The sequence below is a fragment of the Oculina patagonica genome, chromosome 9, assembly GCF_052425735.1.
Source record: "Oculina patagonica isolate OP01 chromosome 9, crgOcupat, whole genome shotgun sequence".
Lineage (NCBI taxonomy): Eukaryota > Metazoa > Cnidaria > Anthozoa > Scleractinia > Oculinidae > Oculina > Oculina patagonica.
Window position 1 is genome coordinate 20290600 of NC_135766.1, and position 15380 is coordinate 20305979.

Here is a 15380-nt window from a genome sequence, read left to right on the forward strand (position 1 = left end):
TTGACTTAATTAATAAATGTAAATGTTTAGGTTCCTAAAAATAGCGAAAGATCAGTAACACCTCCTGGTTTGTACTATTGATTGCTTGCTCACTTTGAAGCGCGCGCACGGGGGGGGGGGGAGGGGGTACTCAGGTATGTTTTGTATGGGTATGCGCCGCCCCCCCCCCCCCCCCCCCCATGTCTCCATAACACACGGTTTAAGACTGTTTTAGCGAGAATTTGCATCCAAAATGACATCCCGTTCTAGAAACAGGTCAATTTTTTAACACCCCGTTTTGGCTACTGGTAATTTAAAACCTTGCACTCGAAACATCATATCCCGTTCTAGGAATCGTCTCTAAAATGGACACCCCGTTCTTGATCGGGAGCCTAAAATCACGACCCTGTTGGGCGGCAGATACCCGTATACGTATTGTAGGGGAGCACCCCCCCTCCCAAGGGGGAAAACAGGAAGGCAAACTTTTAGTATTCATAGTGTTTGCGGCTCGGAAGAAATATCACCGAAGGTGATTTACTGACCTTGCAGTCACATTTCCTGCATAGAATCGAAGCATTGTTGATGTTGATGTTCGATCCCTGTTGATGCACTCATTATACGATTAAGCCACGCATACCCTGTGAACTACGAAGCAGTTATTCCAAATCAGCCTGACGTCAAAATTTAAAAAGACAGCACCCCCCGAATCACAACCCATCGCACATCTGAGCTATGATTCACACTTCTATTAAGCTTTTAGCTTGGCTTTACATGTCGCATGCACGATTAGATTCAGTAAATGAAGTAGCGAACGCTACATCGGCGAGACCCTGGGAATTGGCGAAAAAATTTGGAGAAAATATACCATTAATCGTTACAAATAAAAAGAAGTAAAAAAGAAGCGGTTCTTTTTCTTTTTTAGCGGGATTTGAACTTGTTGAAATTATCGTCAATTACTGTTAATTACTGTCACGCATAAGTTTTAACCAAATTCACATATCATATATACTCGAAACAGCAGAATTCACGGATCACGTGTTTTTTTGGCTATTTTCACGCGTCACGGTCTAATTTTTCCCTTTTCCCGTGTCGCGCATAAACCCTTTGACACCCTCTTAATATCCCGATGTTAATTCGGATGTGTACAAAAAAGAATGTAGAAGGAGGTTAATTATTGATCGATTGTGACACGAGGGTGGTCTACAAATGTAAAATGTCACTTTTTCTTTCAAATTGAAGGAAACCTCAAAAATGAGAGTTTTATAAGGTAGAAAAACCCCAAAGAAGAAACAAGAAACGGAAATTAAACAAGGGTAACCACGAAGTTCAAGGATTAAGACGGCTACGAATGACAACCTTGTAGAAAAATGGTGCAAGTTGCGTCGCCTGTGACACAATGTAATTAATACCATAATATAGGCCTAATAAGCAAGTTCTACCGATCTTTCCGCCTGTCGCGACGATGAGAAAGACCGAGATTTAAAATTAGACCCAAGAACTGCGATGAGACAGAAAAGCGCTATCATATCTTGGAATGTGCCGCTGTTTATCTATGGTTTGTGGTTTAATGCACATTTAGGCTGGAATCTGTAGGCGTCTTTACGGTCTAAGTGCTGTTCAACATACACTTCCTCTTGCCAAGTCTGGCGTTGAGGTTTCCCTTACGGTTGCAGGTGTAGTAATTAAAATAAGATAAAAAAACAATTACCTGGGGTTTAATTCAAATTTCATTTTAGAGTCCCTTCGGACTCTCTCGCTCTTTCATTTGCTAGCGTGCGATGCCAATCATGCGAATTGAGATGGAGCAGCGAGGCCGGGGGCGGGGGGGATTACTCGACACAATCTCGGGTACGGAGGTGCAGCCCGGCCTTCCAAACCCTGACCCAGTTGAAGATACAAACGTCTGATTTTCCTACCCTGTTTAAGACAGAATGTCAATTTTTATATCTCGTCTAAGACATAAACAAGTACTTCACTGGCTTTGTTCTAATTATCAATGCTGAAATCCACATAAGTTAATTAGCAATACGGAAGAATTTGTGGAAATTCGGCTTTTGGCTAAGTTTGTATAAATTTACACCTCTGCTGGCATATAAGCCTATCCTGTTTGACATTGGTCCTTGTAAAGATACCCCGTTTAATACAAAAAGAGCTGAAATATATACTACGATCAACACAAATTTTAATTTGTAAATTCCGTCTGCTCGCAGTCTCAGGTTTTGTTCGAAACAAAAAACTCTAAGCAAACTGCTTCTGGAATTAGCCGTAACAATTTTCTGAAATCTGTGGAATTTTCAGTCGCAAGATCCCTTACACCTACCTGAAGTGACTTAAAGAGGAAATGCATTAAGGGGTTATCAGGGGTGGCGAATGGTCGGGTCTCAGAAATTTAAAGATATCAGTCTCGCCGTTGTTTCGTAAGTTCTTAAGTTAACCTTTCGCCATCCGTGTTTGATTAAGAATGTAATACACTTCGTGTTTCGCTTAGTACGTACATACCCCCTCCCCTCCCCCGCCCCATCGATCAACAGATATCGCGTGTTTCACGATCCGAGCAAGACACCATTTGATATCTTGCCGACATCGTTTCCGGCTACTACATATCTGACCTCTTTATAGGGAAATAATTTAGCTGATGTTTTAAACTAAGTCGCACCCACCCAAACACCCACCAAAACACCTAAGCAAGATAACGGCGTGTTCTAAGCTGATACTTGAAAATACAGAAATATGTTACAACGACCTCGAGCAAGAACTGAAAATGACTACTACACGGGGCAAAATTCAGGAATTTACGACGAACCGCGTTATTTGTACGCGAACCCTGCCAACGACTTGGATTTCAGCAGTTTGGATGTGGCTGCTTTTACAAAAAACAGCAGTGTTTACAAAAATCAATCCCCTAACACACGTGCAGAGCTCTCAAGAAATGTCCGTCTTGAGCCCATGTCCTACATGGAGCAGGGGGAAGAAGGCGGGAAATCTTTATACAGGCAGTACAGGTCATCATCGCGACGAATGAGATGTCTCGTGGCTTTGAATGCAGTTCTGTCTGTTCTTACCATTATTTGTCTTGGCTTGACGAGTTTTCTGTCCTATAAAGTGATAGTTAAGAATGAAGGGGAGAGATGCAGCGGATGCGATAGCAGTTCGGCTGCTACGGGTAAGTGATTTTGTATAAGTACTTGACTCATCCAACACTTTGCCTCTAACTGCATCTCAAGCTAGAGGCGTAGTACTGAATAGTGCCACTGAATTCCGAATCAAGAAGTTCAGACGTTCGTGACTCGTGGTGTTATCTTGGCCGAGAAACGTTTTACATACTCTCAGAGTGCTTCTTTTTAACAAGCTCGTCAAGCAACCGGTTGGTAAATTGATGGCCACTTGAGAAATACTGGGTGGCTAATCTGTGATTGACTATCCCACACAGGGATAGTGGCAGTCCTCCAAGTCGCTTTATGCTGGGAAAATTCGTCTGCGCTAAGGTTCTAAAGGGATCAAAGAAAACGTCGTTCGCAATTTTTACGGATTTTTGCTAGAAAAAGAGACAAGCAAAACATACGTTCAACATTTCAACCATGCAACATATTAGATTTCTTATTCATTCCGACCTGTTCTCTCGAAACGGTTTAAAATAAGCTTTTATTTGATCCATCACGGTACTAATCTTAATACAAGTCAGTTTTGGTATAAGCTTTTGAAAGACCATTTCCATTTAACATCTCTTCAAGTTAATGTAGTAAACAAACATAACACAAGATACAATTAAAACCGCGCGAAAACGCACACACCTTTGTTTTTGTTTATACATACGGGAAGTTTCGTATCAGGTTAATCGGATCGGTAAATTAAAATACTTTGAAAGCTGCGCACATTCTTAGCATAATTGGACATCAGTTATGGGCGTTCTTCAAATCTCTTTCATGTTCGATGTCATCAAATCTGGCATGGAGATATGAACGCTTGCTGTAAAAAAAAATCCCTGTAAATATACTTTTGATGAGCATTTTGGTTATGACGTCTTTTTAAGCTTCAAACGGAAAAGACCGACATGGCAGACTGACAAAAATGAAAAGTATAATTTAAAAAAAATATAAATATAAATATGACCATCTGGATACGTAAACGCTGGCCGTGTTTCGTATTATAATTATAGGAAGAAAAGACACAAAATAATAAAGTAGCTCAACTCTAAATTATGCGGAAGGATTTCCACTCGACACTTAAAGTTTCTTCATTTATAGCGCTTCGAAAATGTCCCGGAAATTAGCTTAACCTTTCTTATCTGTCTGAGAAGGATAACGGATTTGTCTAGTCTTGTTCCGGCCATCTGACCATAAAGCTTAGCCGAGTTGAAGACTGCTTCAGACCTGATGTTAGAGCAATAGTGCGGAAAGCAAAACAAAAAAGAAATGAAATGAAAAGAAAAGAAAAGAAAAACAAACAAAACCAAACCAACCAAACCAAAAGAATGCAAATTTGCGGATGTTTTAAGGAGAGGATTAAGATTACTGTAGCTTTCTGTAGAGAGCCTGATTATCTGTGGCGTAATTTCCTTATTTACGTTCGTGCCGGGTTCAACTTCAAACCATTACCTGCCACCTTAACTAAATGTACTCAAATTACACACCCCCATCAACAATTGCAAGGAGTGCTCTTCTCCCCTAGTGCCTTAGTAGTTCAGTTCTTTAAATCTAGCGTCCTATGATACACCTTCTCTGTTTCGGGATCGTTGCTAAAGTTGTGAAATAGTCCTTCTCTCGACTAAATTGCAACAGCAAGGCAGTCAAAATATTTTATAGAATTTCCACTGAAAGGTTCTTGTAAACTTCGTGAGAGTATTAGATGTGTTTTTAGAAATGTCGAGCGATTCCAAAAACCATGTTGGTTTTCTAGTTGACGAAATATCTGAACTTGGGCATACCATAAAATCGCTGTGTTCTCGACTGTGTTTCGGCTCAGCCCGGCATTCAGAAATACTCACCAAATTCCCGCAGAAAGCCCCATTCAAACCTAATGAGAGTATTCGACGTTTGTTTAGAAATGCCAAGCGATTCTAAAAAAATTTTTGGTTTTGTATAGACGAATTTTCCGAGCTTGCACATACCTTAAAACCGCTTGTTTCTTTTAGATGTGTGATCAGACTGCCGGGCACTGTCTCAAATGCGCTAAATGCCCGGCAGTCACCTCCAAACTATTATACGCCGATTAAGAAGTGCTAGGCGATCCTGAAAAGTTTTAAAGATCTCAAATCTAACGGTTTGTTTACGCTGAAACGAAATGTAGTAGACATAGTAGATTTCGAAGCTGAGTTCGTGACACCATGACAACTTCCGGTCATGCGTGACGCTTGTTCTTGGCGGGAAATTTGCAGCACGTGATGTGTAGGTTTGAAGACTTTCGATCTTACGATCGATTCTCGCTTCGTGCTCTCGTCTGCTAGCTGCTTTAGCTGTTGCTTCCTCGTGTACTGTTGTTTATTGAAAATCTGTTCGTTTGAAATGAAGCGATTTCTGAAATTTCTGGTGACATTTCTGACTGCCGGGCATTTAGCGCATTTGAGACCGTGCCCGGCAGTCTGATCACAAATCTTCTAAAGTGTGGAGAAACAAGTGATTTCATGGTATGTGCAAGCTCAGCGGAAACTTCGTCCACTACAAAACCAAAAATTTTTTTAGAATCGCTTGGCATTTCTTAACAAACATCGAATACTCTCATTAGGTTTGAATGAAGTTTTCTGCGGAAATTTAGTGAGTATTTCTGACTGCCGGGCATTTAGCGCATTTGAGACAGTGCCCGGCAGGCTGATCACACATCTAAGTGTGGAGAAACAAGCGGTTTTATGGTATGTGCAAGCTCGGAAAATTCGTCCACTACAAAACCAAAATAATTTTTAGAATCGCTTGGCATTTCTAAACAAACATCGAATACTCTCATTAGGTTTGAATGGGGCTTTCTGCGGGAATTTGGTGAGTATTTCTGAATGCCGGGCTGAGCCGAAACACAGTCGAGAACACAGCGATTTTATGGTATGCCCAAGTTCAGATATTTCGTCAACTAGAAAACCAACATGGTTTTTGGAATCGCTCGACATTTCTAAAAACACATCTAATACTCTCACGAAGTTTAAAAGAACCTTTCAGTGGAAATTTTATAAAATATTTTGACTGCCGGGCATTTAGTATACCTTATTATAGAAAATTAACGCTTGTGTTAATTAAGGTGTTTGAAATTAACGCGACTTAAATTAACGCGAATTGAAGGAAAAAATACTTCCCAATAAAGGAAATTAACGCGAAAGAGGGGGTAACATTTCAAAATGAAGGAAATTAACGCGACGTACACAACATAAACAAGTTTATTTCAACACTTGTAGGCGTATAATCTTAGACGAAAACAATGTTTGTGGTAGCGTTCTTCAAGGTATCAATGATAGTGGCAGATAAAATTATGCTTTTTTCTTGGAGTCAAGAACATCTGGACTGTAACGAAAAATTGGGGCCAAAATAATCGAAATTAACATCATGGAAATTAACGCTCCACTTAATTAACGGCGCGGAAATTAACGTTAACAAAAATTAACGCGACTTAACCCTCCCTATTCAGACCGGGCTTTTTTGGACCTTCTCAGACCGGGGGGGGGGCCCCCCCATGTAACTTCCAGAATATTTAAGCAATCAACATGAAACTTATAGGATGTATTGTATGTCTGAAAATCTTTCTTTTGGTATACGTCACGTGGGATGGTGACGCCATATCACGTGGCAATTACATCATGATGTCAAAACAGCCGCCATCTTGGATCCGCCATCTTGGATTTCAAAATTTTTCCAAAATGCCAGAAAACGACCCAAAATCACTGCAAAGTACTCAAAATAAATAAAAATGTGCTTTAAACCCGTAAGAATGTAAAAATAATTCCATTTAAGTTGATTTTTATTAACAGAAACACGCAAAATTACAAATTTGGGAAAACATGCTTGTCAAAATGCCGTTGCCATGGTGATGTCATGTTCCTGACCCATCATCCAACCCTACCAAATTGTTGACAGATAAATTTTAGGAAAACTCAAAAAGTTTGGCAGCGTTTGGTTAAATCTTAAAAAAGTTATAAAAGTTCAAAGTCAGCGCGGGCCTCAAAAGCCCCCCCCCCCCCTCCCCGCCCCCCCGGTCTGAATAGGGTTAAATTAACGCGCGCGAAAGTTTGAAATTCGCGTTAATTTCCTATAATAAGTCTATTTAAGACCGTGCCCGGCTGCCGGGCATATAGCCACAAAAGATGATGAATTTGAAGAAATTGAAACTATGAGAAGGTCGGTCGTATTGAAACCTTTTTCAAAGCTCCGGTAAGTCAACGTTTTTGTTTTTTATTTATATGTTTAACTTTCGAAACATGAAACAGAGACTAAAACCCTACTGGATTTCTTTTGGAACGCTTCAACCGTGATATCACTAAAAGACCTTTACCGGATATACACTATGGTACTAAATAATACGTATTTTGTGTTCTAGGTTTCCCAACAGTGTTACCTCGTGTTGAGTGGACAAATCTCTCAGAAAGTGTACAAAACCTGAAGAGGAACATTTCATTCCTAGAGGAGGTCACCACTGCAATAAAAACGGTACGTAGTGTTTATAGCAAGCTTGCTTCCGCTCCAAGCGGAAACTTCACCTGAGGTCACGGATTCCAAATGTTACGATGTTCGGCGGAGGGAAATTTATTCATGTGACATTCGATCGTTCGTTTGTTCGTTCGTTCGTTCGTTCGTTCGTGCATTCGTTCGTTCATTGATTCATTCGTTGATTTATTCATTGATTCATTTATTGATTTGATTTGATACTTGTAAAATTGTAAGTGGATTAATATTGTGGGTGTTAAATAGCTGACATGTGTTGGCACGCGAGCATTCTTGCTAGGAGCTGTAAGCCCGCATATATTTTTGCCCTTGCATGACAAATCGTTTCCATGCCTTGATCAAAGTTACCAGCGTTTTCCACGCATTTTATTTTCAGGAAGAAAAGCTACTACACGAGTCTGTGAAGAAGATTGCGGAGAATCTAACACAACTGAGGAAAGAGATTAACAAGACACAACAAGTCATGAATAACAATGTAAGATCTTTTTATCAGATATTGAAAATTTTGATTGAAAAAATATCCGTGCGTGATTAAAACATGTTTATGTTTAAGGATTTTCGCCGACTACGTTACCGCCTTTCGTGGGGAAAATCAAAAAATTGCCCAAAATTCCGTACGCTAAATTTTTGCGATATTCATTGAGCCAAGTATAAAACACGTAAAATAACGAACCCCCACCTAAAATAACGCATCACAAACGAAAATAACGAAATTAAAACATGCGCGAAAATTTAAAGAATTGTAGTCAAAGTACGTGGAATAACGCTTTAGCGTATAATAATATAATTGTCGACTTTATTTGTTGATTCACCTTGATAAATCCTTCGGCTGCATTATTATCCTTCTTTTTTCGTTTGCAGAAAGAAGCTATAGCGGCCCTAAACTCGACCTCTTTAAAGCAAGACGATTTGTTAGAGTTATGGCGGAAATTAAATTCAACCGAAAAGGACCTTCGTGACGTCAAAGAACAGGTACACATACCCCACGAGGCCCTCTGACAGGGGCTTTGAAAAATGGAACTGGGAAGAGTGTTAATGTTTTCTAGGCCTGTTCCTTGAATAAAATGGCCCATGATTCTAAATCATGTTTCTGTATGGATTACCGTATTTTCTCGATTAAACGCCCCGACGTTTATTTCAAACTTAACCTGTTTGGCCCGGAGTTTATTTGACTCCTGCAGTTTTTTCGTGCAAACATGTATGTGACTAATATACCTACAGTTTATTATACGAGGAATGAACACTGAGGGACCTATTTTCCACTCTACCTTGGAGACCCGGCGTTTATTCGGTACCCGGCGTTTAATCGAGAAAACACGTTATTCGATAACTTCTCCCCATAATATTGTAATGGAGAAATACAGCATCAAGTAATTTGAATTTTAGATCTACATTAGTAAACAGTTGATTAATTATGAGCGTTTTTTTCCTTCAGGTGATCAACATGAGTAAGACCGCACCTCCAAGAGGACCTCCCGGGTATAATGGTACCCAGGGTCCCGTCGGTAGAACTGGACCTCCGGGACCACGAGGATTACCGGGTCCTGGAATCAATCTTACGCTCTGCAGCTACAAGAAAAAAGTAAATACCCCTTCTGTATCGGCCGGAGCGTACGCAAGGGCTACAGTATCTGTGACGGAGCAAATGGTACGTTAATTATAACCCGCAATTCTCACCTTGTTTATAAATAAAAATGGTCCATAAGAAACAAAAGTTCATCGTTGTCATAAGCCAATGCTTGTGCATACAAATTTAACAGACGAGCTAGTCTCCAGTTCGCCAACAACACGACAACGTTATTTCCGTGATCTTTTCTACATTGTGTAGGCCCTGGGCTTAGTGCTGTCCCAAAGACGTTCGAAATTTCACAAAACGTCGCCCGAAAGTTGCTCCAACATCCAAAAAGATGCTAGAAAGTTGCTCCAAAAGACCCAAAACGTTGTTTTTGAAAAAGAAACATCTCCAGATATATGCTAATTTCCCTTTAAAGGTTAGTTTTCTAAGCAATTTTATACAATTAAATGCAGAAACATCTAAATAACATTTTAAGGCCAAAATTAGTTAAATTACAAAGATTTATTTTACTAAGAACAATCGGGATGATACCGATGACGTCATGATTGCTGACGAGTTTTTAATGCTGAATGATCTGAAAGTTGCAGCAGCAAATTTGGTTTATTTTCGAAGAAGTTCAAAAATGCTCGGAAACATTCGTATGGCCTTTGAATAACACTCAGAATATCTTCGGAATCCTTTGGTGTTGAAATTGCAAAAAAGTTGTTCGAAAGATGATAAGTTGCCCAAAAGGTGCCGAGCATCTTTGGAAGAGCCCCATCGGGGCTCTATGCAAACTGAAAACTACATTTTTTAAACATCAATTTAGGACTTTTAGTGGAACACTTTTCTAATTGGGCACTTTTTCCGGTACCAACGGCACTCGATCACGTGATGTTTCAATGTAATTGATAGAAAGCAAATCAAAAGGAACTGCTGTCACAGGCCAAAGATCTACCATTTTGGTTCGCTTAGGTTGGTTAAGTGCCGTGCTTACTTTATCAACGCGTTAATGTTAGCCCATTTCTTTAAGGAGGCTCACAGTAATGTTTCTATGTTAACAACAGATGTTATGAAAATATCCACAACTTCTTCAGCAATGGTTGGACATTTGTTTGATATCATTACTGATAAAGATTTGTAGTACTGAGCCGTCTAAGTATAAGGGCTGGAACGTGTTGGAAACCTTCGTGAGTCCCTTTAAAGGATCTGTTATAACTTACACTTAAAACAGCCAAAGTAAGCCCTCTCTCGTCCAACCTTTCTAAATGGCCGACATTAGCGTCCTCGCATAACATTAAACCAAGTAGTTTGCACATAGAATGAAAATCAAAAAGGTTAATCGGTGCGGCTTTGTCACATTATATTCCCCATCAGATTTAAAGAAGTTGTTTCTTTTGAGCCAACTTCTTTTATACCAACCATAAGCTCCCTCCACCCACCTGACCCCCCCCCCTTAAAAATTCAAACACTTAATGCTGTTAATACCTATAAATGACAAACACTCTTTTTTTGTCATCAGGGCACGCGAATCATGGCAGTTCACTGTGATACAAATGACGCTAAAGTAACTCTGCTGTCAGTTGCCACTGATTCAAATAAAAGACAGAAATACACGTGTGACTGTGTAAAAACCCTGAGTACCGGAGAAAGTTTAATGTATTGCTACATGCATTATTGGGAATGCCCTGTAAATACATAAAGACGGTTCTCTGTGAAAGCTAGCCCTAATAGAACCTAACGACATGAAGTTTTCATAACATGGTAAGGCTCAATGTTGCATGTTCTTTTGTCTTTATTAATAAGTAAACTTGCCCCAGTGCAGGGTAAATTATTATATTGGACGTTTTCAACTCATATATCTTCTATTTGTGACGCTGAATAGCTATTAATTTCTCCAGGGTTTGGCAAATTATCGTTTCTTTTGCCGTACGCTTGGTAGTTGACGATCTTTCGAATAGAAAGAGAACAAATTATTATATGTACATTTTCTAACGACAAAGCACAAGGAAATAGCGAATGTGTAAAGCAATCAATATATCCATAGCCTTTAATTTGGTGACAGTCGACATTTTGCGACAAGTGTAGATTTTTTCTAGGCGCATATACTATTAATTCTCTTTACAAATATTCGTATTCAGTCAAAACGACACCCAAGGGATAAAAAAATGATACCGTAAAAACTCAATTAAGCCCCCCCCCCCCCCCGACCACTTCATTGATTCCGCCTCTGTGATAAGCCCCCTCCTCTTCATAAAGCCCTTCTTCCCTAGATGGTAGGTCATTATAATTTATAAACAGGAAAACGAGGTAATTTTGTTGTTTTAAAGTTACGCATCCACTACATTATGCACTTAATGACTGGTTCCGAGAGAAACCTTTAATTTTGTTTCCCGAGAATCTCAATCATTGAGATTCAAGGGAAACAAAAATAACTGGTTTCCCGAGGGACCAGTCATTAAGGGATTTGTTATAGCACGACGAAGACTTGGAAAAACGGCGGTCGTTGGTCAACCATTGCAATGTTACCCTCTGACGTCATAGCTTTTGTAATGTCTCCCACTCAGAGACCTTTGGCGGGAAACAGTTTTATTGTTAGATATCGTGTGGCCTCGAAGTAGCTAATGAGAAAGCGCGCTTTTGGGGATATAACAATTACATTTATTGTTAGCATATTGTGTAAATGTGTTACTAAACTCGTAACAGCACCACTTTATCTCCATTAAGCCCTCCCCACTCAAAAGGTTTTGGAAAGAAATAAGCAACACCGCCCATATTTATTTTTAGCGATCGCTGTACAAAGCAAATATACGACAAAGGTTTACAATAACCGACACTTCTAAAAAAATATATTTATAAATTACGTGCTTTAGCTTAGAGTACAAATATTTCTCTAGAAAAAGCGTTTCAAAAATAAGCAGCACATATCTTGCATGCCTTTTGCATGTCGCGTAGTTTATAGTATACACTGTATATAATCCGCTACTATTTATATCAACAATTATATATAATATAGTTGATATACACCATAGGGTATGAATTGATTTTTTTTTGAGCAAGACCTTATAGTGATAGTGATCTTCGAACAAAAGACGGGTTGTGCGTCAAGACGAAAGGTCTGCTCTATGTGTTTGAACGAACGCTCTGGATAACTAAAGCGAGGGTAGCAAAGGGGGTGTTGTCATCCCGTTTCACGCACAAATTTTAACCAAATTCACAAGTCATGTATACTTGAAACAGCAGAGTTCACGAATCACGTGTCTTTTCTAGCTATTTTCACGCGTCACGGTCTAATGTTCGCCCTATTTTCACGCGTCACGATCTAACATTTGGCCTTTTTACGCGTCACGCATAAACCCTTTACTACCCTCTAGAGCGTGTGATAGCTGTTGGCTTTCCTGTCTTTACCCTCAGGGAACAACTAGACCATGATTAAAATTAAACAACGGACACAATTCGTCTGGACGGATTATGCATCCCTAGCTGTGTCAGATGTAGTCAAGAAAGGACTTGAGGGGTACCCAACAGACCGTTTCGGTGAATATCTGTTCGGAAGTCCTATCGCCTACGATTTTCGGATTAAAATGTGATGAAAAACTTGAGTTTTTTTTTTCAGCTCAATCTTTCTTGACATGAGAAAGTAATGCCTGTTTTTTTTTTCGGAAAGGAAAAAATGTTGTTTTGGGCATGAAAAGAGGCCAGCTACGATTTTCGAGAATGCAACAGGGGCTCGTAAATTCGGATAATTATATTTCGTTCCCTAAAAATTTCTGAAGATTGAAAGTCTAGTTAGCGTATCCGAAAAGATACACTTTTCTTGGCATTTAATAATAAGGCTATAAAGTAAAAACGGTGTTCCGACACCTTTTCTCGTTGGGTGCCCCTGAGGACAGCCTCTCTTTATGTAGCATAAGATATTAAGGACCAATGACATAGTCGGAAATTAAAGTGTGAAATATGCGATATGATAAAACTGTTAAGAACTTAGCAAATTTGTACTGGATTAATGTTTATCTTCATATGAATAAAGTTTCTTATTACTTTAGGAATGATTAGTTTATTTTATTCATTCAAATCCACTTATCCGTCCATCTGTTCAACCCCCCCCTATCCCGCCTGCCTGCCTGCCTGCCTGCCTGCCTCCTTGCCTCCCTCCCTCTCTCTCTCTCTCATTATCTTCATCCATCTGTCCGTCCGTCGTTTCTGTACGCCTCCTTCATATATTTCTCCAATCCAATGGATTTTAGGAGCCAAGCCGCAAGTACGCCCCGGCACTTGCCTCCAAGCTACTCCAGTTTTTCAGTAGTATGATGTGACTAGGACAGTGGATGTTAGTCTATCATTGGTAACCTGACACTTTGCACAGCGTTTTTTGTTATTTTATTTTAATTCTATTAAAAAATCCCAGCTGTTTAACCGAACGTGCTCCCCTCAAGCTAAATGCGAGCCAAAAGTCTGCTTTCCAGCCTAGTAGCCCATCAGGCCAGCCCGTATCTCCGCGGGTTTCTTTACCGCAAAGCGACTAAGAATATTTCAATCTAGTACGATCGCAGGGCAAACTCCAGCATTATTCGCCATTACCCATTTAGGGACCGTTCATTTCTTATGAGGAAGGGGAGGGGGGGGGGGGGCTGGTGGGAATTGAGGGGGGGTCATGCCAAAAAAAATATGGCTTCAAAGGGGGGGCAGGCAAAAAAATGTGGTCAGTAAGGGGGGGGGGGGGGGGTCACTGGAAATAATTATACTTTTTAAGTGCTGCAATGAAGTCTTCTGTAATAGTTTTAAAAAAATCTTGCCAGAATGTCCAAAATAACATTCCTGAGGTTCTTAAAATTCCCGGGGGAGCATGCTCCCGGACCCCCCTACTTTATTATTAACTCAACCCAACAGCTTATTGGCTACTAATGCAGTCAACCCATACTAACAGACGGCATTCACGATAAACAGTCCAGGCAATGCCAGCTTGTGGGGGAATGTAGTTTGTCTATTATTATGACTGAACATGCACTGATACATTCTTTAGTCATGAGGCTTGATAATTTTAGTTTCACTTTATTATTGTTTTTTTTTTTTTTGGGGGGGGGGGTCATCGAAAAAAATAAGATTTCGAGGGGGGCCAGGTAAAAATTTCCGATAAAGAAGGGGGGCCATTATATATATAACAGCGACTATCTATCAAATCCCCCAGCTCCCCCCTCCCCTACCCCATAAAAAATGAACGGTCCCTTAGATCCCTGTTATACCTGTATGGGCGAAGAAAGGAATTACTGAGATTTACTAAGTGTAGAGTGTTTTGCCCCAGAACGCAACACAGTCACCCCATTGATCCAAACTACACCGTACTAACTATCAGATGCTTTCCATGTAAGAGAATAGTTAAATGTGTTGCAAATCGATGGACTGATGGCAGTATGATAAATTAAACTTAACATTTCAAAGCTCTTAACAGTCCAGTCCCGCCCGAGTTTGTTTTGCATAAGACATTGCAAGTTTTGGAAAAGAAGATCATCAATTAATTACTAAAAATGCGAAACAATGATGGCAATGCTCCCTCTTATTTCTGTGTAAATTACGTCAATTAAATTATAGAAAAAAATAATTAAAATAGAAAACGACGACGAATAACGAGACAAAAAAGTTTACATTACAAGATATGATCAGACTCGACGCTTTCTTTTATCCTCCGTAGAAAAAAAAGATGGCGACTGGTACATTATTATCCATTTAACCCTAAAAAGTTCACAAAAACGCACAGAAAAGTTCTAAAAAGTTCAAACCTAGCAAACACAATGTTGTTAGTACAGGGACGAATGTCGCAAAAATATAGCTTTTTATGTCCCTATTAGCTGTGTTGTGTTTGAAAGGTTGTTACAAATGTACACCAGCCATTTTTTTCCATAACCCTACACGCCCACGAACACCTCCATTCAATACAATACAATACAATACAAGACAATATTTTATTCAAAAACAAAATGGTATCTGAAGAGGAGGACCATGAGGTCATCCCTATTTAGGTCCCCTTACTAAAATTAAAATCTAAAATTTAAAAATTTAAAATATCTATTACGCAAATAATTAAATCTAAAATTTAAAAAAATTTAAATATCTTTTAAATAAATAATTAACAATCTAAAAAATTAAACATTTAAAAAAACTATTACGTAAATAATTAACAATCTAAAATTTAAAATCTAAAATATCTATAA

The 15380-nt window shown here is 39.4% G+C and overlaps 1 protein-coding gene across 1 annotated transcript; it reads left to right on the top strand.

Annotated features, from left to right (window-relative positions):
* Positions 1-2182: 2182 nt before the first annotated feature.
* LOC144665564 (uncharacterized) lies at positions 2183-13214 on the top strand. The gene is made up of 6 exons (XM_078526816.1): positions 2183-3142; positions 7492-7601; positions 7993-8091; positions 8478-8588; positions 9052-9264; positions 10694-13214. The coding sequence occupies exons 1-6, from the start codon at positions 2710-2712 to the stop codon at positions 10871-10873; spliced, it is 1146 nt and encodes a 381-aa protein (XP_078382942.1). The 5' UTR covers positions 2183-2709; the 3' UTR covers positions 10874-13214.
* The last annotated feature ends 2166 nt before the right edge of the window (positions 13215-15380 follow it).

What these genes read in the sequence shown, in the direction of transcription:
- LOC144665564 (XM_078526816.1), top strand. Translation starts at nt 2,710, where the DNA reads ATGTTACAACGACCTCGAGCAAGAACTGAAAATGACTACTACACGGGG. An exon ending in TCACCACTGCAATAAAAACG is followed by an intron (nt 7,602 to 7,992) that starts GTACGTAGTGTT and finishes TTTTATTTTCAG; the next exon opens with GAAGAAAAGCTACTACACGA. An exon ending in AACAAGTCATGAATAACAAT is followed by an intron (nt 8,092 to 8,477) that starts GTAAGATCTTTT and finishes TTTCGTTTGCAG; the next exon opens with AAAGAAGCTATAGCGGCCCT.